The sequence below is a fragment of the Haemorhous mexicanus genome, chromosome 1 (genome assembly GCF_027477595.1).
Source record: "Haemorhous mexicanus isolate bHaeMex1 chromosome 1, bHaeMex1.pri, whole genome shotgun sequence".
Lineage (NCBI taxonomy): Eukaryota > Metazoa > Chordata > Aves > Passeriformes > Fringillidae > Haemorhous > Haemorhous mexicanus.
The window spans coordinates 16148697-16175230 of NC_082341.1; the positions used below are offsets into that span (position 1 = coordinate 16148697).

Here is a 26534-nt window from a genome sequence, read left to right on the forward strand (position 1 = left end):
ATTTCCTGATAGGAAAATTCATAAATTATTTTATTTTTAGGATAGAAGCTTTTTTCAGTCTCTGTTAGGCTTTTCTTTGAAAAATATATTTTTTCAAGCTATGCATGAACTGGAGAAGCAATAGAGAAGGAAAAGAAGCAAGAAAGACAGGCAACACCTGGTTGATAAGCACCTACATAAATTAAATTACTTCAGTAGTATGTTCCTCAATCTCAGTTATGAATTCCATAATAAATTAAAAATTCCTAAGATAATTTGAGGCTCACATGAAAGGAATCCAGTAAGGAGGTAAGCTTTCCGATCTCCTGTAAAGAGAATGGTTGGGCAACAGCTTCATGTTATACATATTGTGCTTGAACAGAAGTCTTGGAAAGTGCTTATTTTGTTGAGTTGTTTCATGGGACTGTCTACTGTATCAAATAAACTTTTTACTTATTGCAATATAATTATTTACTTACTTTTGAAGACTAAGGTTTTCTCCTGTTCATACTTCTTGTAATTTCAAGCTAGCATGCAAAGCATGTGGTGTTTTTGTGTGTATGAAGACACATTTCTCCACCCACAATTCGCTAGTTGCATACATTCTGTATATAGAAACATATTCTTTATGGAGTTGTTTCATCAGTTTGAAATAAGGTAAAATTGTATATAAGAATTGTATTAATCTACTTGCGTCACAGTAGTAGATTTGGGGTATGAATAATATCCTCTGCTTTCCCTTCCCTAAACTTTTCAGATGCCAAATAATAATATACTGACTATTAATGTTTCCAGGCTTTGCTGTCTGTACATGATACTGTTGCTCAGAAGAACTATGATCCTGTCTTGCCCCCCATGCCTGATGATATCGATGAAGAAGAAGATTCAGTTAAAATAATTAGGCTTGTCAAAAACCGGGAACCATTGGTAGGTAACCCTGTATTTTGGTTTGGGTTTTTTTTGTTTGTATGCAGAGTGGGAAGTGCTCAGGTTATGAATGTGAGTGGGGGATATTAACTTGAAATGTGGAGAGACAGACATTACACATGATTATTCATAAAATAAAGTAATACACTTGTGACTTCCATTCACAGTCATTATTAGCAAAGCATATGAAATGAATAATCATCATAAATGAATGATCATCATAGTGTTTAAGCATTGTATATGTGGGACAGTCTGAGCATTTAGATCAAATGTATATTTGTCTTTTATCTTGAATTCAAATCATGAACTTAGTTTAAAATGTGAGACAGAGAATGAATCCCCAAAGAAATCTTGACCTGTGTTGTGAACTGTGCCTGTTAGCATTCATGTAAAAAAACATGACCTTTCAATACACTGAAAAGAAAGCATGAAAACATATTTTAAAATACTTGAATTGAAATCTGGGCAAATTTAAACTGTCTGTTGTTGTACTTTGCATTATGAATACTAGAAAGTTAATATTTTCATGGGGATATCTGGAAAAATGAAAGAACTAAACCTAGGTTGTATTACAAGAATATTAAAATGCTTTACTGATTTGGTTCTTTTTATTTGCTGTAGAGTGGGAGTCATCTTGTATAAAATTTAACTATGTTCTTTTTATCCTGCAAACCAGTAAGAGGTTTGTTTTATGTTATACTGAATATTTGTTCTAATGGACAGCAATCCTGGAGAAATACCTGCAAACTTACTTTGAGAAGGTCGTCATTCTGTACTTGAGACGACAGTGGGAGAGTGCTGCTCCTGTTAGACATACAGGGGTAGTTTGTCCCACAGTAGATATCTTACTATCACTTAATTCTTGATGGATTTCTGGCATCAATAAACAAGAAATGAGTTTTCTTATTGACTGACTCTAGGTGCCCATGGGCAAAATTACAAGTTTGACCATATGGAAAGTTCTTACTTTGTTTTAACATACTAAATATTTTTCCTCAAATATTTGAGTAACAGCTTTAAGGTTTTTGTATTTTTTTTATCAAAGACATTATTTGAGAAAGAAAACAAGCTTGCTTTAGGATTTAGTATCAGAAAGATTATTCCATCTGAAAGGTATCTGGAGATTTGAACATAGAGTATGAAATGAAATCTAATTGAGGAGCCTATTTTTAATGTTAATTATAACACTTTTTTTTTATTTGTCAGAAAAAGCTTAAATCTTAACTTACATAGTTTCATATTACAAACATGATTTTTTACTAAGACTTAGGATTTCAATACCATAAGTTAATAGTATCTCAAAATGGATTGGATTATAGTAATTTGTAAAACATAACTCAGATATTTTCTGAAAACTTCTGTGAAATATGTACATTGTATATTGGCCTTTTAGATTTTAAGCTCTCCTAAAGAAACCACTTGCTTAAGCCAAAGGTTATCCTTGGACTGTTCCTCAAATTCCAGTCTTGCCTCCTCGTTCCGGTGAGACACTGAGCTCTTCCAGATACCTGTGTGTCTGTTTAAGCAGCTCAGCCCCACACAGCCACTCATTCATTTTCCCAGTGGGATGGGGGAGAGAATCGGAAGGATGAACATGAGAAAACTCGTGGGTTGAGACAGACAGTTCAAGAGGTAAATCAAAAGCTGCATGTGCAAGCAAAGTGAAATAAGGAATTCATTCACCACTTCCCCTGGGCAGGCAGGTGTTCAGCCATCTCCAGGACAGCAGGGCTCCCTCCATCTCTTGTAATTGTTTCTTGGAAAGACTAAAACCATCACTCTGCACATCCCCCACTCCTTTTTTCTTCCCCCAGTTTTCTTGCTGAGCATGACAGCACATGGTGGAGGATGTCCCTCTGTTTGGGTGGGGTTGGCTGTCCCAGTTGTGTCCTGTCTCAGCTCCTTGTGCATCCCCAGCCTCCTCACTTGTGGGGTGATGAACAGAAAAGCCTTGACAGTGTGTAAGCACTGCTCAGCAATAGTTAAATTATCCGTGTTTTATCAACACTGTTTTCGTCACAAATCTAAACAAAACACCATAGGAGCTACCATGAAGGAAATTACCCCTATCCCAGCCAAAACCTGTACAGTGTCTTGAATCCACACTTGTGGATTTAAGTTAACAACACTGTTGGTGTTAACAACTCTTGTGTTACAGAGGTAACAGAGAAGGGGTTTTAGATCTTTTACTAGACACGACAGCAGCCGTGGAAAATATAAAACGTGAGCAAACTAATTTCTTTAGTTTAAGACAGTTTTGTTTATTTGCCAATGTGAAAACAGCCTTACAATGGAATGTGTTGTAGACCTTTTATTAGGAAGAAGCAAAGTGTAGGAACTAATTGAAGTGTTCAAGTACTTTATTGTCACAAGGACAATAAAGTAAAACTCCTCAGCAGTGAAAGATGCTAAAACACAGGGCAATGGTCACAGGTTGCAGCCCTGGGAGGTTTAGACTAAGAATTAACAGTAGTCCATTAGTTGGGAAGTCCAGCACTGGAGCAGACTAACTGGGTATATGGAATTTCCAATATTTCTAAGGTTTTAGTTTATCTATGTAGGAAAACTGTGTTTGTGATCTTTCCAGATCCTGAGCCTATCTTGATGTTTTATTTTTGTTAGAGAAGAACTTATGGTGAGTCCTGTTACTTGTTCTCCAAGAAGAATTCAAAGAGTAGAGTACAGTGTCCTCCTCCTCCTCTTCCATAATGCACTGTCAATCCATCTTAACATGATTCATGTTCACATCAAACATTAATTTCTTTGTGTCAGATTTATAGTGACTTGTTATGACACCATCACCACAATATATAACAAACCTATTATTTTTGTCTTGTCTTCTCTAGATTTTTTCCCCTTATGGGTCTTACTGAATGAAATACATTATGGCAGAATAACTGAAGACAGGCTTATACTATGTATATTAGATCTTCTGTGTTTATGCTTCCCAAAGTTATTTTACTAAAGGAAGATACACCATGATCTCTGTTTACTAAACAAATTATCATTTCATTTACTATTTATTTCCATGTATTTTAATGGCTTTTCCTTCAGAGCTTGCTCTGAAGTCTTGGATGTTCTTAGTAGAGATGAAAGAGACTCTGCTTGTTCTGTTAATCTTTTCATTCTCCAGTCACAAAGTCTGACTTCCACTTGCAACATTATATCAAGATTCTACTTTTAGAATAAACTGAGCTTGAGATTGGAGGTACTGTACAATATTTTTACTGGGATAGAGATTGTCTCATTTCTTGACTGAGCTCTTTGAACTTTTCTTTCGCTCCAGACACAGGCTCATATTCTATTTGTACCCAAGCAGTAAAGATTACTTTCCTGCAAAGCCACAAGCTTTACTTCAGTTGCAAACCTGGGACATTCTGAATTGTATTCCCTTTGGATTATTTTCAGCAGTACTCACTGTGAAGCAATTAGGAACTCTCTTAACTTCTTTGGAATCTACCTAGTGACCATTTTTATGTAAAACTACATCACGTTTCCTCTCGTGCTCCTGTTCGTGCTTTTCTCTAAGTTAAGCACCTCACCAAAGTTCTTAGCTGGGGTTAATCATATATTGATGAAGCCTGAGTTCCCAGGAGTAATCATTTCAAGAGAGAGAAACACATGGTTTGTAGGAGGGCCTTCTGTTTGCCAGATTTCATCAATTCAGAAGTCAGTGCTGAACTTTCCCCCAGTTTTTTGAGAGAGGTGTTTTAAACTTTTTGTTAATCCTTCCACAGTATTGGGTTTGGGGTTTTTTTAGTGCTCTGTTAGCAAATGCCATTCCAGCAGCGTCTCCCTCAAGCAAGGTGAAATTGTGTTAGGATATTTTGTTTTAACAAAGGAATTTGGAGCATCTCTGAACCTTACATAAAGCGATGTAGAAACATCTCTTTTCAGAGACAATCCGAAATTTACCTGTCTGTGACTGGGCTTTTTATCAGAGAGCTTGGAGAGTTTTTGCTTATGCCTACTTCTCAAGGGCTTTTTCAGCCACAGCCCTGTTCCTAGTTAGCAGTCCTGGTATCCGAGATGAGTAACCACACTACCAGGGGTTCAGCACCTGGCCTCCTACTACTGCCAACTTCCAAACGTAATACTCCAGGTTTGTTACAGCTGGTAGACTGAATAGGATGCTTCTTCACATTAAGATGGTTGCTTCTTTGTCACAAAAATTCATTTCACATAGATCTGGTCATTTGATGACTTACCTTTGTGCCATGCTATGTCTATAGTCCGGATAAAAAGAGGCAGCTCCAGAGAATGACCCATGCCATCCATCTGTTTAAGATTCTTGACTTAATGAAAGGATGATTCAGTCTCCAGAGCTGCAGAAGTAGCCTGGACACCTAAATTGAACTATGTACCTGATTTCCATAGCTGAACTTGGCTGAAATGAATTTTGGTGATTTAAAGGAGTCATTTATGCATTCTGTCCATGCAGATGCTACAGCTTTCATCTCCCTCGCACTCTTAGTCCCTGAAGCTCAGTTCACAATAGTGGATGAACCTAGCTGTTTTTTTGGTGGGATTTTGGTGGGATTTGGATGTAGGGTTAGCTTTAGTCTATATAGTCTACATATAAGTGTACATTAACTTTTAAATAACTCCTCACTGTAAGGTAGGTAACTGATACTTGTATTTGCACCTTCAATAGAGAATGAATTAAAATAAGGCTTATTGGAATATTTATTTGCATTTATCATCTGCATGTGCTTTTGTTTAACAGAGAGGTATGCAACAATATTACTAATGTTTCAAATTCTCTTATTAGTAATTTATTTTACAGGCTAGTTTTTCTTTCTTTAAAAAATAAAGACTTAAGATGTTTATATTCTGGAACCAGCAGATAAATGGATGAACTAATAAAGCTCACATCTGTGAAGCCCTGAGCAATGCTTACCCATGAGTGATGCTACATTAAAAACTGGGGGGGGGAAGCAACTCAAAAGCAGTGGAAGAGCCTTACTGAAGGAGTTTGTATTATTTTTAGTGCTTTTCAATGGTATACCTTTAAGCATTTTCTCAGTCCGATCACCATATGGCTCCCAAACTCCTTATTTTTCCCTTTAGAAGTATTTTAAACTGAGCTATGCTATTACATCTGTATATGTCTCATTTAGGGTAACTTACACTTTTGGCTTACAACACCAAAAATATTTTCCAGCTCTCAAGGTCCAGTCTAACCTTCTTCCATTTTTAAAGCCCTAAATGAGGAGCTGCGCTGCACATGTAACTGAAAGTACTGGAGCTGAACATCTTATAAGGCAAATTTCTTGCCAGATTATATATACCTCATAGTTTAAGCAGGGTTGGCAGCAGTACAAGAGAAGCTGCTTTTTCAGAAAATCAGCTCTTCAGGTTTTCAAAAAGAAATCCACTTGTGTTTGATGATTTAAGAGTTCTAAATTGGGAGAAAAGTGGAATTTATAGAACCCCCTTTTTAAATTGTGTACTAAAGGTACAAATACGTAAACTCAAGTAGTGTTTTTCATGGACCTGCCCATGCACTTTGAGTTTGCCACAGAGGAGTGAGCTAACTTGGGTTAAATAATTTTCCTATCATTTTGAACTTGTTTTTGTCATTTGTACAAAAATTCCACTTTACCTGTTATCTTTGTGGGGCCATCTTTCTGATCAGTTAATCTATGCCAGGAAAATTCATTTTCTGCCAGTAGAGATAATCACATAGAGCATGAAGTGACTGTTCCACTTGGACAAGAGCCTTATTGTTACTTCCAGATGCTGTCTGGGTCAATAGTGTGGTCTTTGATTGCACACGGGTTTTTTCCTAGCATCTGTCTAAAGAGCCCAGCAAAGTGAAGGACCACTTTTCAGACATCAGTGTGGGGCTGGGGGAGTGGGTGATCACAGGGGAGGCCTGCCAGTCCTTGCTTGCCTTTTGAATTTGGTGGCATTTCATGGTGTTTACTTCTAAGTAAAAGGCATACAGCCTTTCTGATGAAGGCTTTTTCCTTGATTAATTAGGAGAGCCTGTTTTGTATGGACAGTGTAGTGGAAATGTGTCATATTTAGATTTGCCTCTAGCATCCTAATGCTGCTGTTTTTCTTTTTGATGGATTTATTCAGAAAGAAAACCCCAACAAAATCCTTTTTACTTTAATATAGATAAAACATTCCAGGTATTATTATAAACTTCAAATTAGTAGCTGTTGCTGCAAGATCAGAACTTAATATTGAGATATAAGCTAGGGGGCTTTAGGCTGTTTAATATATTCCTAATGGTATGCAATAGTTTTTGCACAGAAGTCTAATAATGAGTTTTTTAGGTGAAATTAGCTGCAGCTAAATCTGTATTTTTGAAACTCTGAGACTAATTTGAAACTGTAATGCAAACAAGTGCATGCTGATATAATTGCATAATAAGCAATGCATAAGAATAAGGCTGGCAAATTGCAGAATTAGTTTACTTATAGATAGAGTTTCATACTAATAAATTTAGAATGTAAAATGAAATGTGCAAACAGTTCACAAAAAGCACATTAGTTTTGCTTTGGAGTGCTGGCTGCTGTTGAAGTTTCAGCCAAAGTGAATGGTGGCTGTTTTAATTTTTCTTGATTTGCAATAAATGCAACGTGCATATAAAAATATAAATTAGTCTCCCATTTTTTGTCTTTCTGACTTATGCTGTATTTCCATCTTAGAGGTAGAGGGAAGCAAGTTTATTTACAGTCAGTGAAATTGTTAACTGTAGGAAAATCCCAGCTCTGTTATTTGTGCAATTTTCAGCTTTAAGTTCATGAAACACTTAAAAATTGAAGTAGTGATAAATATGATGTTCATGTTTAGAATAAACAGATATAGCAAGGTAGCTATAAAAGCTATTAAATGATTCAAGGAACTTCCTTAAAGAATACTTATGTACCTTACTCCAAGCACAACACTTCTCTGATGGAACGAAATTTTAGCCAGTGATGGCAGAACACACATAGCACTCAGAGGTGAAGTAATACTGCTCATTCACTAATTGCAAATATGGAAATTTGCAGAAAGTTGACTTGCCTGACAGAGTCCTTAATATCTCTGTTGATTAACAAAGTTAGAGCTATTGCAGGTAACTAATTAGATTAATATGGGAAAGTAAGTATGTGCTGTGACAGGGAATGCTTTTTTTTTCCTGTTGTTTTTTAAAAATACTGCATCAAGTAACACTTTTGGGGGTGATTATGACATACCTCGTTAAAATCCCCGTTGTAGTTCTGTCTCCCGGAACAGGACCAGCATTTCCTCCCTGGCTCCCCCAGTTCTGCCTGAAAGGACTGGCATTGCCACTGAGGCAGCAGCTCTGCAGCTCCGTGTCCCTTCTCACTTGGCACCGCTGCTGCCTGCTGCTTCCCTATCACTTTGTGCCTCTTTGCAGTGCACCCTTGCAGTTCTTATTACAAAGGCATTTTTCTCATCCAGACAGCTGTTCAATGGAAATTTAACTACACTATGTTGTTTCACCTCAGTGTCCTGTGCTGTCTGTGTGTAATGCATGAAAACAGCCATGACTAACTCAGGAAATGTTCCCTTCCTCTGCATTTCTGTCCTGTGAGTGTTCGAGGTGAGCCCCAACATTCAGGGCACTTCTCAAATGTGTGTTTGTTTATTGATAACACTGAAAGGAAAAGGGTACACAGTGTGTTCTGAGCATAAAGTGCAACAATTATAAACAGTGATATACCTTCTGTACCTGTAGTATGTAGTATGGCCTATTTTAATGTAGGAACAAGAATTTATCAATTTGAAGCAGTAGCTTAGTTCAGTTTTAGTAGCAGTCTCAAGTAAGCTCTGTTGCAGTTGCCATTAAATTGAAAAGCAAACTTTTTTCCATCATTGTTCCTTTTTTCTTTAAACCTGTGTATTCACAGAACGCATGAGTTACTTCTGATTGAAAAAGAAGACACATTTTAAGAGGACAGAAATAGGGCAACATATTTTGTATATTCTTTTCATAAACAAGTATCATTTCTGGCTTAATCACATATTAATACATCAGCTTTTTGCAGTTTTATGTAGCAAATGTTTTTTAGTGTAGTATTATGTACTCTATAGTGTAGTATATTAAAATTATGCTGAGATAAACCAGATAACTTTCTTTTTTCTTTCCTTTTTTTTTACCCAAGGGAGCTACTATTAAAAGGGATGAACATACTGGTGCAATTGTGGTGGCCAGGATAATGCGTGGAGGAGCTGCAGATAGAAGTGGTAAGGTGTTGCTGTTTGGCATTAACCATTCAAAAGCTCAGAACAAGATGAGATTAAATGGCATATTTTGTAGAAATTAAATGCATCACTATCACAAACAGAAGTATTTGGGCTCTGAACAATTTTCCAAAGTGATATTTCAATACTGCTGAAAGTATGCTGGTTTTTTTCCCCAGTTCAGTTGCAGCAAGGTCTCTTTGAGTTAGTACCTACAGAGGGGTTTATATATATATCATGACTTGTTTCCAATTGATGGCATCTGTTTATAAATCATAGAATATGCTGAGTTGGAAGGGACCCATCAAGATCATCAAGTCCTATGTCGATCTCTGTGTCAGACACCCCAAGAATCATTCCATGATGACATATGCCAACCTGCAGATGGAGTAACTTGGGGTGCTGACATTATTTTATATTAGGACATCCATTTGGAATTTCAGCTGATAGTTCTCAAAATTACAGCACATCCTTGTTTAGTTTGGCATGCTCAGTGTCTGCAAAAACTTAAGCAAGAAGTCCTGAATCATGCATTAAGGTGTCTGTTTTCACTGAAGAAAATCTAGGACAGATGTGTTTCACCCTTAGATGCAGTAAATGGAGTAAATGGAGTAAATCTAGAGATAGATGGAGTAAATCTAGAGATAGATAGATAGATAGCTTAGATAGATACATAGATAGCTTAGCAAATATTTGTGCCACAAATTAGCATTCCCAGCCTTAGTGCTCTTTGCACTACTTGTATCTCTGTAGCAGTAAAAAAGTATAGAGTAGAAAAAGAGTAGAAAAAGAATTGGCATGGATATTTTTCAAACGTCTGCATGAAAGTCTGGAAAAGTTGTAGAGAAGGTGGTACTAATTTTTAGGAGGAAGACAGGGAGGTGAATTAACCAACCACCTTATCAAATCTGTCTGAGAGGACAGTAGCTGTTATGTTCACCATATATTCCTGTTTTATCTTAGAGCTAAAGTGTATGAAAATTGGAGCTTAACATATATGGACAGGGGAGAAACAAGCTGAATATTAATGGCTGTTTTTGTGTAATATGTAGCTACAGTTTCACAACTTCTCTTTTTCTTCTGTAGGGCTTATTCATGTTGGTGATGAACTGAGGGAAGTCAATGGAATTCCCGTAGATGATAAAAAGCCTGAAGAAATAATACATATTTTGGTAAATACAAAACATTTTAAAATTAGTTTAGGAGAGTTAAGAAAAAGTAATGAGACTTATGATTTCTACTGTATTTCTTAGAAAAAAAGTATTCCACTATAATGGCTTTTTTTCCAGTGCCATCATTTAAAAACCTGACATTTCTCATAGAGTGATTTTCCATGCATTACATATATATGCAATTATAGATTACTTGTGAAGAGTTAAAGACAGTAATATTGCCATAAATATGTTGCAGAATGTTGCGGACTTCATTTCATAATCTACAGTTTTTAAGGCCTGCCATGATCTGTTGTATTTGAACTATTTAAATGTATTCATTAATAACTCATTAATAACTCATTGTCACTCCATGTGACAATTAATTAATAATACAGGGACTAGATAGCCTGTAGAACTGATATTTGAAGATTTTATATGACATTAATTTACAGTATATAGCCATATGTATTATTCTGCCTACACTCTTGTAAACTGCACAGTCTCTAAAGCCAGCCTGATTTCTCATTATTGAAACACTATTGCAAATTAAGTAATTTAGACTTTTTCAAAAATATTTAATATTTTTACATCAAAGAAATTGATGAGGGTCATGATAGCTCCATTGTTCATGCTGTAGTGTTTTCCATACACATAAATACCTTGGCTGTCCTGCTGAATTGAGATGTTGTCTCAGAGTTTTGGTTCAGGAACCAAGATCATTCAAATGCTAGCCTGCTGATATTCATTCTTGCTTTATGGTTTCACGTTCCCTACAGAACCATAGTTTCCTTCAAAAATTAACAATTTAAAATGTCTAGAAACAAAATACCACTACAAAAGGTGTGAACAATTTCCCCATTTACCTTTTTGAGGTACCATATAAATATCAAAAGATAGTTAGAGCTTGTTTCAAAAGTAACAAAATTATTGATTCCAGTCCTGCGGCGGGTGAAATGAGACCTTGGCTGCTGCCCGTCATGCAGTGAGCCTTGGATCGCAGACATGTGGCGGAAGAATGTCTCGCTCGGTAGTGGACAGGCCTGTTTCCATTTTGCTGAAATCGTTGGCTGGCTGTTGCACTCGGCTCGTTTTATGAAACTTGTCGGCTGCATGCAATAGTAGCAGAGCTTCCAACTGATTAGCACTTCCTTCAATAGCAAAATGTCACTGAGGCAGTGGGAATGTACTGTGGTTAATAAGTAAAATGCAGCCAGACACACTTTAAGTGGGATATAGGGAAAGATGAATGGATGAGGTGGTTGCTGATGGCTAACTTGTTTTAAGATTTATAGAGCGGGGCTTTTTTTCCATTTAGTACACGTCTATTCAAATATGTTTTGCTTTTCTAGTTTCTTTAAGTTGCCAAGTGAATAAATCCCACCCCTAATAGCTCTATATAACAAATACGGCACAAGCCTGTTCGAATTTTTCTACAATTTTTTTTTTTTTTTAATGAAATGTTAGTTTGATTTTTCCAGGGATGTCCAAACTGTGCCAGGAGTCCAACAGTTGCTTCTAATATGTATACATTTAAGCTGTAGCATTTTCTCCTGCCTTCAGTACAGAAATAGGACCTCTGAACCATGCAGGTCACAGTTTTAAACAGTCCATCTGCCCACCCAGAGAAGCAAATAAACTCAAGCATTTTAAGTGGGTATTTTAATTTTTGTAATACAAAGTTTGGTAAAATGAAGCTGTCAAACTCCAGAGATCATGCCTGGGAGAGGATAGACTCATTATATTCTTTTAAATTCATTTGAATTCCTTTATCTTCCAAGGTTTCTTTGGAATATTAGCTTAATTCTAAATATATTTTCTTTTCAAATGTTCACCAGGCTCAGTCTCAAGGAGCCATTACATTTAAAATTATACCCAGTGTGAAGGAAGAAATGCCAATGAAGGAAGGCAAGGTAAGCAAGACTATTTTAGAAGCCATGACAGTAACTGTTATGCTGAGGATATGTATTTTTTGCTTGGATGACAGAACCAAAATATGATTTATACCTGTGGACTCAACTTTTTTAATGTGATGTACACTGTACTTCAGGACACAGGTGCTGAATTTATGAGTGGCTGTAACATGGTTCTTGAGCCTGAACTCTCAACTGTGTAGTTGACAGGTGATCTTCCACCTTCTGCAAGGACCTGGCTTGGTTCCAAGTACTCCTTCCATCATTCATAGGTAGAAGACACTTGATAGCATCTTGGTTTAACAGTATGTTCTCCTCTATTCCTCATATGGGCACACTGTGCACCTGCCAAGTCCTGCTTGCCTTGAGTCACAGAGCCTTTGCTCCACTGAGACTGCAGTTGTAGAAGCAATGAGTTGAACGTTCCCATATGAACTTCCAATGCTAGACATCCATAAAGATGGTTTGCAGCAGTAAATATTTACATTATTTAGTTCAGTGGTTTTGAAGAGTAGAAACAGAAGAGGATGATACCTTTGGATTGTATTTAATATTTGATTCTAAAGATCAAACACTCTTTGTTCCAGATGTTTATCAGAGCCTTATTTGACTATGATCCTAATGAAGATAAAGCAATTCCTTGTAAAGAAGCTGGACTTGCTTTCAGAAAAGGAGATGTCCTTCAGATCATGAGCCAGGATGATGCAACCTGGTGGCAAGCCAAACATGAAGGTGATGCCAATCCCAGAGCAGGCTTGATCCCTTCAAAGCATTTCCAGGAGAGGTGAGCTACTGAGAAGCATAATTCCATTATTTTTTGCAGTAAGAGAAGAGACCTATTGGTGAGTTGTTAAGTTAGCATAGTTGGCATGTGTAGTGCTCATGGATTACATGGGTACAATAAATGTGCATTTGCAGCAAGAAAACTAACTTGGAAACATGTTGCTGGCATACTCTGGATTTCCTTATTTCTCTGGCTAGAATTAATAATGACAAAAACTGATAGGATTATACTGATCCAGACTGAAAGAAAAAACATATGGAAAATAGCACATCAGTATCTGCATTCACACTGATGTACTGTGCAGGAATAAGAACTGCAGCAGGTTTTGGAGAGCTTACAAAAATTTTAGGCAAGATTTAATTTTTTTTAGATTGTGAATAGATGGCATTGTTTTAAGTTAATTTCTTATAATATCTTCTGTATATTTTGCAATAGTCTCATGATATTAAGTGTTTATTAATCCCAAATTTGCAGTGAAAACTGAGGAGCTTGTGTCTTTTCCCCACCACCTCCCATTTTATAGGAGATTTGCATTAAGAAGACCAGAAGTGCAGGTTCAGCCACTGAAAATTTCCAACAGAAAATCATGTAAGTCTGTTAACCTGGAATAGAAATAATACTCCACATCTCTAACCTTATAAAATAGAAGTTTGTTTCACCTACAGGATGCATTTCTCCCAGGCGCAACAGTCTCTTGATCCCATTGTATCAGTAGGAAAAAATATATAAATAACATCATTAAAAGCTTTAAAAGAAGCTAGAAACATTCCCGACCTCTGACTTTGTTTTTGAAGTACTGAGCCCAATTAATATTTTGATGTGTAATATTTCAAAGGTTGAAGAGTATTCTTTTCCTGTTGAAACAGTACAGAATTGGCTCAACAGTTTATATAATTTGGACTGCATCAACACAGTGAAATTTATAGAGTAAGATGAAAGGTCTGATAGTCTCCCTCTCTCTTCCCCATATAGTTGATAATTTTTTGTGTCCCATGAAGCAGTAGAATTTTTTAAAAGTCGGAACATTCAGTTCATTGATACACATTCACAGAATCACTTCTTACTGTTTTTTAAACAAACTCATCCTCAATAGTCTCTGTTTTTAAATATGGTAATTGCACAATATAAGAAAAATAACCTCTAAGAAAGCACATACATTGAAACAAATATTTTTCTTCACTGGAACTTACATCAACATCTGTTTTAAGTATTATTGCATATTTTACTTGACCTGTTATTTCTTTCAGTTGTACAGGCTCATAACAAAGTGAGCAATGTAAGAAACTATCATGCTACAGCAGGATCTAAATCTTAAATACAAACATGATTGTGAGTTCAACTAGAAGTATTCAGACAGTGGTATAATATTTCCAACCACTTTTCATTATCTAACAACTAAAGAAAAAGTATGGATACTATGGCAGACAGTGGATGCTGGCACACTAAGTGCCAAACTAAATGCTTTTAACTTTAAAACTCCTCACCAAGGTTTCTGTTGCAATTTTCCTAATTTCTTGCTATGGTTGTGTTCTGAAGCTTGACAATAACAGTTATTTTTCTGATAATCTTTATTTTCTCTCTTTCATTCCATTTCACTGTTTGATTGTGTGCCCTAATGCTATTGTTAACTCCAAAGCCCTTGACTAGCATTGTAATTGCAGTAACAGACATTACAATTGGACTATAGCTTTTCAATTTACATAGATGTTAGAAACAAGAGGAGCTTCTCCAGCTTGTAGTAAATCTGTTGTTTTTCTAGGTTCTAGGTCAAGTTGCTCTGCCCCAGTTTTGGAAAAGTGTCTGATCCCAGGGTATAGCTATTTCTCTCTGCCCACTGTTCTTGAATCTGGATAATACACTCAACAAGAGCCTTCAAATAAGGTGGCACTGGTGCTTTTGAAGAGGTAAATCAGCTGCTGCAGCAACACCGCATGAACCCTTTTATAATGGACTGCATCTTTCTAGTGACCTTCAAGTGAAAGGTTTTACAAGATGCATCTCATCCTTCCAAATAGGCAGCCTGAACTTGATTGGGAATTGCCAAAATTACAACCCAAAGAAGACCCAGAGTACAGTACCTACTGTTGTCTCTGCTTTTTCCACTGACTGCCTTAACTAGCTTGAACAGGGAGAAGAGTTCCTGTCTTCCTCCCCTTGCCTTTAAAATATGACTGAGCACGAGGGTCAAACAGTATGCCTATTACTGTTCTCTCTTGGAATTTCTTTGAACAAAGCAAGTCTCAGCTAAATACCATCTAGAAGGCAGTGGTGTCTCTTGAAGGAGAAAAGACTGCAGAGTAATGTAGGTTTGTCATTCTCTCTCTTCCTTTTTTCTCAAGACAATCTGCTGCTATATCTGCCAGATTTTCATGGCAATAGGGGAAATCCTGTTCTGAGTATAGACTTATCCCTTTGTTCAAAGACTGAAGATGTTTTTAGTGTTGGGAGGGAATTCAGATTCTTTGTAGAGAAGACATTTTAAAGATCAGAATTTCGCATTAGAAAAAAACATTGTGTCTAGGATGTTGTTCAAATTGCTCTCAGGAAAACCTTCCACTTGCTTCGATTTTCAAGAAGATTCTGTTGGGAAACTGCACCTTTGTGATCTTTCTAAAGTTAATCAGCTTTTTTTGTGTTACCAAGCATAGCAGTAAAGCTGTGAGATACAGAGGCCATGTCTGTATTTGTGCACAGCAATCATCTTGCCAAAACTGGGAGATGCTGGAAAATCATGCATTGCTCAGCTGAACAAACAGCATTCTGACAGCACCAGAAACATGTAAGGAAGGTGACATAGAGAACAGAAAATTGGAAAGAACTGCTGGGTTCAATATTTTTTTTTTAGCCTATACATGAAGGTGGGAAATTGATAATGCTTGATTTCTTCAGGTTTTTTTAATCCTTCATCCTGATACAGGGCTTTCCAGTGCTTGGAAGGGTAATTATGTGGGGAGACATGTTCTGTAGATCATCCTGAACTTGCTGTATATTGAGGGGCTGGTTGCTGTTACAGTGGTGCAGTAGTTCCTGTCCAGTCATGTGACCTGAATTTTCTTAGCAGTTTGGAGAAAAAAGAGTAATTTGCCAGTTGATATTATTATGGCTTCCAAAAAAGATGAAAACCTGTTGACTTCAGGAGAGCTACTGAGATAAGTCCCTTTCCTGACAGGACTGGGAGTTGCACTAGGAAGCTTTCTTGACACTTGGTGTGTAGCCATGGTTGTTGGTCTGCTCTGTTCAGTCAACTCATTCCACAAATCCCATGTTTTTTAATGAGGAAAAAACCTTGATACATACCTTTGTTTTCAATAGGGAGAATTGAGGAAAAATACTCTGTTTTCTTGAATGCCCAAAAAATGTCAGTCAGCTCTGGTTTCTTAGGTGGGATTCCAGGGTGGTAGTGTCCTTCTTCTTGAAAATTAATCTAAACATCAGTTAAAATCATATAATATGAAAGAAGTATCCTATAACTTCGTTTTTTTCTTTCTTCTCAAGCCAGTCCTGGAACTGGAAAGGGCTTTTATATTTATCTATACAAAAAGCTCTCTGAAACAGTCAACAACTGTTTTTGCTTTGATAATTAAGTTGTTTCAAAACCTGAAAGGAGATAGATTGGATTACTTCTGGGAAGCCTCCTTTCTGTTTCCTGTTTTGAATTTTTCACTCTTTTCAGCATAGCAATGCATGCAGTTGCTGATCTTTACACATATTTGTGTATCATACATTTGGAAGCAAAATAAAAGTGGGCTTTTTTGGTGATGAGCGTATGCATACCCAAACACGGTAAAGAGTGAAAAATGCTTTCTACAAAACTTTTTCTGCAAGAATTATTTGCACTGAAATAAACAAAGCCAATCTAGTTCTAAGTTATTAAAAGGATCAGTTTTTAATGGAAATGCCAATTCTTATTTTCACTTTAATAGCCAAGTGAACTGTTCCATTGTGTCTGTGTGTAAATACACATACCTTTCCCAGCATTTAGCCCTTTTTTTGAAAGATAAAGCAGAATCATTCTCACATTGTACCCCTTAAAGTGAAAAGCATTTCACATGTCACGTGTACACTGGAGAAGGGGGCAGAACAGTGTACACTCCGTATTGAAATCACACTTTCTCATGTGCAAATGGAGAAGATGCACATTTTGATAGTATCTGGGACTGAAGTTGAAGGAAACTGACAGTGTAGGTGGAGCCTGCACTGACAAGAGGAAGATACAGAAAAAGTAGGAATAAAAATATAAAGGGAAAAGAGAGGAAGTGAAATTTTGTATTGAGGGTGAAAAAAAAGAGAAAGTGTTGCAACAAGGGCAGTGAAGGAACGCATGGACAAAAGCTGCCCATAAACCCCATTAAGCAAAACCCCACACAGGATGGGCTTTGAAATTCTTAGATTAATGCGATTAACAGTATTATGCAGGAGCATTGCTATAGTCACTATTTGTGCAGTGGTTCAGTTGCTTGTTGATTCTGTTTAAATAAAATACTAATATATTTATTTTGTAAAAGTCTTTGAAACAGTGAATGCAAAAATTACTGACAAGAGCTCTGAGCTGATTTGTTTTGCTGTTGTTGGTAGAAAAACCTTAGTAAGTTCAACAGTAATATTTGATGCATGAGATAAGTGGCTGTTAGGTGTTCTGACCTGCTGATAGAATTGATATGATAATTCTCAGGCTTAGGGTTAGTGCAGAAGTGATGGAGGAATAACAAACTACTGAAGTATTTCCATCTTTTTTTCCATACTTAACAGCAATGACTTTTCAGCAAAAATCAGTCTTGTACATTAATACTGTGGGGAAATGATACTGGGGGAAGAACTGTAAGAACAAGCGCCATAGGAAAAAAAGTAGGAAAATGGAATGAAAGTAAAGGAACAGAGTTGCATGAGATTGTGTGAGTGGGACTAACCCTGCATGTGCTGGGATAGTGAATGAGCCATACACCTGAGAGAGTGTGAGGGGACTCTCTGGGATACAGAGGGAGGTTCCGTAGATGTGTCTGCCTATGTGCAATTTGCTTTCATGTGTCTGAGCTTGTGAGCCACTGCTGAATGCCAGCTCCACAGAAACCTGCTCACCTGATATTCCTCAGTAATACTTAACAGCATTCCTGATTTTAGGTGATCATCTTAGCTTGGACAGCTTGTCAGGCAGAGCTGCCTCTGTGAGTTCTCCTGTTGCTGCATGCTGGCTAAATTGGAGTGACATGAGACTTTGTACAGGGAACAATTATTTGTTTAATAGCTCCCACTCTGTTAACTTCCATACAAAGAGTACTCATGCTCTGACCGCAATAGATATTGCCAACAGGTTTGGTCATTCTTGCACGTGTAGCTTACTTTAATTTGAAGGCAGAAGTGATAACCTGTTTTATTGAGGAAGAAAATTATATGAATAACAACCAATAACTTACTATTCTGCAGTTGTTATAAACTGCAATAATCAGGCAAGAAATTATACTCCTTCAGCATAATTTTGCTTTCACAGTGGTTACTGTGTTTATTCTTACATTATGTATGTGTTGTCTGATAAAAATTACTGGTAACTTTATATTTTATACTAGTATGGCCTGTAAGCTCTGTCAACTTGTGCACTGTGTTCATATGTATGTGTGTATACCTATACCCTGTGTGTACAGTTTAATATATGTATGTAGCATATATGACAGAGTTGTTCAGAGATGTCTTTTCCATGAAAATACATTTGTTCTGTGTACTTAATGCTAAATGTAAATACTTACTGTGATAAAGCCATCATCATATAGTTTTTCTAAAGCTTAAAACCCATTTTACTTTCAATTTTGATTTATGAGATGTGATTGGCACTGTGTGAGCAAGAGGAAAGACTTAACTGCAGCCAAATGGTGTTCATTCAAACAAGATGTAACCCAGTTTACCCAGAGTTGAGTGTCCTGAATTGAAGATTATGTTCTGCCAACAAAAAAATTTAAACAGGCTAAAAGAATAAATGCTTTGTACTACTTGTATTTGAAGACCAAAGATGTAGGATAAATGTATAGTAGGATTCTTTGTGCTTGTTATAATTGCTGCACAGTCTTAACTCTGCCTTTCTTCTCAGTATTTTTCTGTATACATATTTGAAACTTGATTGCCCACCTGCAGGTAGTTACAAGTACAAACAAAAAATAAATCAGACCTATAGAGTTAAATTAGCACATTAGCATTTCTGTTCAGAAGTCTCCTGTCCTTACAAATCTTAACTTCCTGCTACCACAGAGAAATTAAGGAAACCTGAAGCTGGATGACATTTGAGCCAAGTTCACATGAGACAGAACTGGAAATGGATCTGTCCTTCACTGCAAGACTATCCTTCTTCATTTTCCAAATTATCTTCATAGAGATACTGTTATCTGATTGTTTTATAAGAGAATTAAATTTGATCATCTTAAATTTCCCATTGCATGAACATAATTTATCATTCAATCTACAAAACTCCAGAGCATAAAAACCTGCAAAACAGTATAAATGTTGATTGCTATATGGGGCTGTTCATCACTAAAAAATCAAGAGTGTTTAATATATTCACTGTAATGCTGACTGTTGTACATCACAATTTCTTGCTTACTAAAGTATAGTTTAAGGAATAATGCAACTTGTTTGTGATAAGAAACTAGAACAGAGTTGCTGGATCAAATTTTAGATTGAGAAACATTTAAGTAAAATTGCTTGGTGGAAATATTTTTGAAAGAAAGTCAACAAAAGCAAAAAAATCTTAATCTGATGCTGGGCTGTTCCAAAGAGTTGAGAGTGTTCCTGGAAGTGGCTCTGGTTATGAGCTTCCTAAGTAGTATAATTTAGGTGAGGCCCACAAAAACCAAATCTTGATTACATTTCATTTAAAATACATACAAAAATGCAGTGTATATGATACTGGTTTTCATTGTTTTAGTTTAGCATTATTGGCTGCTCTGAAATCTTTCTAAAATAAATAAAACCACCTAAGCTTCCATTGTGCTTGTGTTTCCTATTTCTTTTTTCCCATTTGTCTTGTTACAGCTTTGTTGTCATTTCATAAACCTGTTTCATGACTATTTTCTTTGGAACTTCCTCTCCCTTCTTACCACAATACATTTAATGGATTGTATTTCTTCTTTTCTCAGTGTTTTATTTGTTCCATGTTGCCTTATGGTTTGGGTTTGGGGTTTTTTTCATTTTGTCATTGCTTTTGTTTTCCTACTTCCCATCAGATTTCCTCCTCTTTAGACTTTGACCTCTTTTAGTCTTTAACTTGTCCCCTCCAGCTGAAGACCTTTCTTTTCTCAGCCCACTTCCATTTAGTGAACTGTATTGGCCCCAGTTTTTCATGTCTCAAAACTTTGGAACTTTGGGCACACACTTGGTTCATGCATACAGCTGCTTCAGATGCACAGAGCCGTATTTAGTAGTGAATCACAATGCAAAGTTTGCTGGCAAGTAACCTCTGACTTTACTAGGGACAGGCAGTAGCTCCGGTAAAGGTCCTTGTAAAGTTCAAACTGGGAGCTGCATGTTGATGACTGTTTATAGCTGCATTAAGCTATGAAAACCCAGTGATTTCCAAGATCTTTTCATTATGGACCATTATTTTCAACGTTTAGAGTAGCCCAAGAAAGTTAAGAGCAGTATTAAGAAGGAAGATTTTTAACAAAACACAGGAAGTTCAGAATGCCTTTATCTCAACATTAAACCTCGGCTTGTAGACGTTTTGGCTTGTGCTTTCTGGGTTCAGCTGACTCACTTGGGAATCCTAATGTCTTTCATTTATGGATAAGCATGTTCCCTTTCCTGGCAGGGGTAGCCCAGAAGCCTGGCTTCCTTTCAGTGTTCTTAGCCCTGATTCTGTAACTCTGCTGTGTACCACACCTGCAGGACTCCTGTGAGGTCTGCAGTGGTCAGGGCTGAGCAAGTACAGACCTCTGTCCATGTGTACAGACCGACCTCCTTTGCTCCTGGTCTGGGTTTTCATGTTCATAAATGAGGGCTTACCTGTTACCAGTGTTAAAATACCAGACAGTATTTTAAAATGCACATTCATTAGTTAAGTCAAATAACTTTGTTAAATTCAAGAAACTTTTAAGATCTATTTATGTGAATTGACATTAAGCATTAGTGACTTGTTTTCAGGAGACACATTGCAGTCTATTGAAAGTCTTGGAAGTGGAAATACAGAAAAATTTGTCATACATCACAGAGAAGGAGAAAAGAGTTAGTGCCTGGAAGCCAGCTTGCCATTCTTGATCCAGCTTTAGGCCATTTGTCAAGAAATGGGAGCTTTTAGGCTCAAAAGAGAAAAATGCGTCCAGTGCTTTCACCTTCAACTCGCAAAACTGTCTACACTCTTTTAAGGCACCAGATGTGGTCAGCCAAGGAGCGTTCACCTTAGAGGACTTCCCAGCCAACTTAAACCATATGGTCACCTTGACCATTTAAATAAACTTTAAATAAAATTCAGAAAAGTCTTCCAAATGAATATTTTAAAATGTAAGTCCTGAAGAAAAATGGTACCAAGAAATGATTGTACAAAACAGTATTTTTCCTGCGGCAGAAGAGACTCTTATGTCCATTTCATGACATGAAATGAGAAGAACTCTTCCATGTGGTCATATATGCAGGAGAATTTTGACCTGACCTTTGTTTTGTACATTAGTTATGCATAAAAGATTGTAAAATAGCTCTTGAATAATTTTTCACATTCTGAGAAAATACATGTTTCATGGAAAGTCTTTGAAACAGTTGTATTTTAGCCCTGTTTATCCACATTCTAAAGGAAATTTGAATGAGAGGTAGATTGCTAAATCTCTCTATAAATCTTAACCTTAGCATATAATATCTTTGTGAACAAAAATACATTATATTTATCTTGCTTTTCTGCATAACCCCAAAGATGATTACAAAAATGTATGTTTTCTACTATCGAGGCAGCAGAAATTTATTGATTTACTATAGGTAAGGAGAAAGTCTTCTGTATATCTATTATATTAGGATAATGCCAGAGAAAAGATGACAAGAGTATGTGAATTCTTTCAGCATGTTTTCAGCTGCAATTGTAGGCATTCAAAAAAAAAAAAAAAAAAGGAAAAAAAGCCACAACCAAAAAACCTTTTCAAAATGCATCTCAAAGGGCAGTCCCAGCTCTTACTGTAAGTGCAGAAAAATACTGAGATCATGTTCATGGTAGTGATTCTTAGAAATTCTATGTTAAGATTGATAAATTGGAACTAACAAACTTTGCATTTAATACCAGAGAGATCTTCCATGACAGCAGGGTAAGGTCATTTCTTCCAAATGAATAGTGGAAGAATCACATATGGGAATTTAAAACGCACATAGTATTTCAATGCCTTTTTACATCCTTTTCTGAGTGTAGTTAAACTCACTACTGGTATGTTGGTATATGCCTCGATATAATAGGTGCTGTCAAGAGAATTTGAGAGTAGCTTACATACCTTAATTTTTTTCCTATTTATGAAGTATTAAACAATAATACTTTGTCTTTTTGGCTGTTCTAAGATGAGGAAGCGGTTGAGTGTGGTAGGTGCATTTTTCTTCTTCGATTTAACTTTTCTTTCTAAAGTTATGTTTTCACTCCGTTTAATGATTTCCTTTCCTATTTCTCCTTTGTGCTTCTCAGAGGAAATTGAAGGTACATGTATAAAAGTTTCCCTGAATAGCCCAATAATTTTATTTAGAGAACATGTGTTTAGAATTAAATTGAATATAGTCCAGTGTTTCTAGGAGATGTTATACATATGATGCTTTCATATTGCCACCAAATACATTGAATCATGTTTTAAAGTAGATAAAAATATCTGAATATATCTAGTTGCCTTATTTAATGATCAGTAATTTGAACTGTTGTTTTAAACTGCTTTCTCTCTCTTGAACTTCTGCAAGATATGTATAGAAAAGCAGTATGATATGACAGAATAATACTGGCAGCACTTGGGTGGGCTGGGGTGGAGAGAGATGGTTCCGAGTTAATTACATGGCCATGAGAGGTCCTGAGCTTCTGACTAATACTGACAGACTGTTTCTCTGGGATGGTAGAAGGTTCATCTATGTGGTGTCATTGTTACTGTTTTCCCTCTGAGTTTCCCTCTGAGTGTAGCCGGTTATTGGTATGTTTGCAGCATATGTTAAAGTAATAGCAGCTGATCTCTTGTGGTTTTTTGTTTGTTGTTGGTTTTTTTTTTTTTTTACTTAAGAGGCTTTTGTTTATAAAAGCATTAGAAATTGTAGCTCATATTTTTGATCAAAGGGCCTCTGGCATGTAAAAATATACATTCTAGCTATTTTATATTAAATGAGAGGATGTGTTTTTGATCAAAAACCTTTCTGTCTAATCCAGTGAGCCAAAACATTAAGCTAAAGTTTGATAATGTATCGTTTACAAAAAAGCTTGATTTACATCAAATCGTTCTGCTTTCTTTTAAGTGGCATATTTTCTATTAACTGATAAAACGTGAATAATACAGTGTTAGAATTTTTTTAGAATGTTTGTTATCATCACAACTTTTGCTTGAAAAGGTAAAAAGATCAGTGTGCATGCTGCAAAATCCAAGAGTATCTCCAGCTAAAATATAAAACAATAAAGATTGTTTTATGTTTTTAAGAAAATGGCTTATTGAAGGCTTTTTAATGCTGTGCTTTGTACAGTTGTCATTCTTGAAATAATTTCTTCTGTATTTTTTGCTGGGCTTCTAACTTTTCTGCTTTATTTCTTGGCTCTTATTCTGTATGCTTTTACCCTTCGTCCAGAAGATGCTGAATGTGCTGGTCACAACAGTGGATCCTATCTAGGTGAGCAGTTGGTTACAAAAGACAATTTTGTTCCTTTCTTTCAGCTTCTTTTCCTTGGAGCTACTGTGTCCTCTGTGCTTTTGGGGGTAATCTGCATACAAATGTCCTTACTCTGCATGACAAATGCATGAATATTAAGGTTTTAAACATGGCTCATTGGATTTGACATAAAGGGTTTATATAGCGTATGCCTTTACCTGGTTAAACATAGGCTAATAAAATACTGGTTTGATCTTAAAGTCAAAATTTTTAAAGTACATGAAGCAAGCTATGTGTTTAATAAAACAAAAAGGTTACCATATAATGAAAAATTATTTAAAGACACTCTCAAGGTTTTATTCAAGTTTTGTGTATGCGTTTTTTCTTTGTACACGTCTATCTAACCATTTTGGGAGGATTCAGTAAGAATATAGAGCAAATTTGCAGGCACCAGTTCTTTTTCCACATTACAAAATATCAGTCATAATAATTCAGTAGCTTAAATTTAGCTTTAAAGCTGGTCTGAGCTCAATGTATCATTGCGGGGAACGGGGAAGAGGAGGGGCAAGAGTCCTTTGGCTTCATATTCAAGATTCCAAATTTCAAACAAAAGTAACATTTAAAAAAGGTGAATGTTCCATGATATGTTTCAACTTTTTAATTTGTGCCATTTTGAAACCTATGTAAAAATATTTTAGTTGAAAGTGTCCAGAATTCCTGCCAGCTGAAGGCTGACTGGAGCAGATTTTGTGGCAAACAGCCCTTTTCTCAAGACTTTCATCTTCCTACTACAAGAGGAAGGGGAGAAACTTGTCGAAGTACTTAAGTATTTCCAAGCCAGTGGGCTCACTAAAACATCCTAGACCAATACTGTAAATTGGAGTTGTTTTAAATGTGGTATAGAAACTACATCAGGTACACACAAAGTATATCACTGAAAGAACTCTGACCTGTTTACAAAACCTTAGTGTGGTATAATTCCATTCTGTGCTTGTGGAACTTCTGAGTATCTGATCATGCTGAAAATACACTTCTTACCTTTGTTAAGCAATCAACTAAGTTCATGATGAATTTTAATTGTATTGAAATATTGGGTATGTTTGGAAAATGATAATTTGGATGTGATTCCAGATGAAATTAATTTTCCTTATCTAATATTTTATTTGAAACATGAACAATACACCCCCCCCCACCCAGTCTTTTCTTTCTGTATGTATATACACGCTGCATGAATTCTTAGGGTGAGACTATCACAGTTTTGCAATCAGATCTTAGTGGGCTGCTGCTTTATTTGAGAACAAAGGTAGCAAAACAAAATCCACCTTTTCTAGGTAGTGTAGCCTTTTTCACCAAAAAATTTTGGTCCATAATTACCAAAAAGACATGGCCATTTTAGGAAGGAGGCCTCTTGAGGAAGAAGACTGTTGTCCCAGAAGCAAAGAACAAAATGTCAAGATGCATTGTAGTTTACTTAGGCAAAACTTGACAATTATTATTTAGAATTGCTAAGTACAGTTCAGGCAATGGTTTCTTTCTTGAGAGCTTCCATGTTGTGGAATATTGTCAGCAGTCCAGAGGTGGTACCTTCAGCCATCTCATGCTGGGTGTGTGGTTTTGGGGTGAGATGTCAGAGAGGAGAGTCAGAAGGCAGAAAAACTAATGTTAGGACTGGTTTTGGGTTAAGGACACAAGTATATTCACTGATTGTGTATAATTAGCTTTTTGGTTTAAAAATTCAAGGTTCCTTGTAACTCTTCACTAAGAATCAATTGTTTAAAATTTTCCTATCTTAAGAACAAGCAGGTAGGCTTTTGACAGTTAATGTTACCATTCTTTTGCATGCAGTAACAGGACTTAGTGATTTATAATTCAAACTGTCCCACACACTCCAGTGTCTCCTTGTTTCACAAACCATATATATGGTTCTGGCACTGCAGTTTGTGAACCAGATTACTCTGTGAACACCCAACCCTCTCTGAAAGGATATGTACTTCACACACATATAAGGTAGTCATGAGGAGCACAGGAGGAGAGTGTTCAGAAGACAGAATGTCTGAACCATTTTGGGTCAAATCTTTTATATCCAAGGCTATACTGCTATTAATTTGAACCCTCTCCTCTAAAGTGATTCAGATAAATTTAATGATTTTTCACCAAATTCTAATATTTAAGCCACAGTATGGTATTGTATGTTTCTGCTGTAATTTCCTGAGGAATTGCTGAGGAAAACGTTAGGAGTTTGCCTTTGCCAAGCTTAAATTCTGGTTACATTGCTTGAACCTTTATGAACATACAATAAATACAGATGAATATCATCTGTTTACAATTCTCAATTTCGTCTTTAAAATCCAGACATAATCTAAATTTTTATTAACCCTGTCTAAATGTGCAAGCTGGGAATCAGTCCAGAAGCAAACATAGTAAGAAGTCTGCTCTGTGTTTGCGCAGTTCCTGTGTAACAATAGAAATCCTCAATATACAAGCCAATGTAAAAAGAATACCAATATTTTGGGGGAAAAATAATATCCAGAAATATCTAGTAAAAATATTATGTTCATACAAACCTAGATAATGACCATGGTACCAAACTCACTTTTGTCAGCAATATGAATACAAAGGGTGCTCTTAAATGCATTTACAGTTAAATAGAAGTTGTTTACTCTAAGATGAAATTAAATTCAGTGAAGAACATATGTAATTTGAGCACATACTTAAGCACTGATTTTAATGAATGAAAAATAACAAAAGCCCATGTAAGTGCTTTATAGCATTCTGGAGTCTTACTTGTGAATTTATGAA

The 26534-nt window shown here is 36.2% G+C and overlaps 1 protein-coding gene across 4 annotated transcripts in view; it reads left to right on the plus strand.

The window, feature by feature from the left end:
• MPP7 (MAGUK p55 scaffold protein 7) overlaps positions 1 to 26534 on the plus strand; it is a 147452-nt gene that overhangs the window by 100540 nt on the left and 20378 nt on the right. For all 4 annotated transcript variants that reach the window (XM_059841146.1, XM_059841168.1, XM_059841161.1 and 1 more), the window contains 6 exons: positions 775 to 906; positions 9033 to 9114; positions 10198 to 10283; positions 12101 to 12175; positions 12763 to 12959; positions 13483 to 13547. In XM_059841146.1, coding sequence (XP_059697129.1) covers positions 775 to 906; positions 9033 to 9114; positions 10198 to 10283; positions 12101 to 12175; positions 12763 to 12959; positions 13483 to 13547 — 637 coding nt within the window. The remainder of the gene's footprint in view (positions 1 to 774; positions 907 to 9032; positions 9115 to 10197; positions 10284 to 12100; positions 12176 to 12762; positions 12960 to 13482; positions 13548 to 26534) is intronic.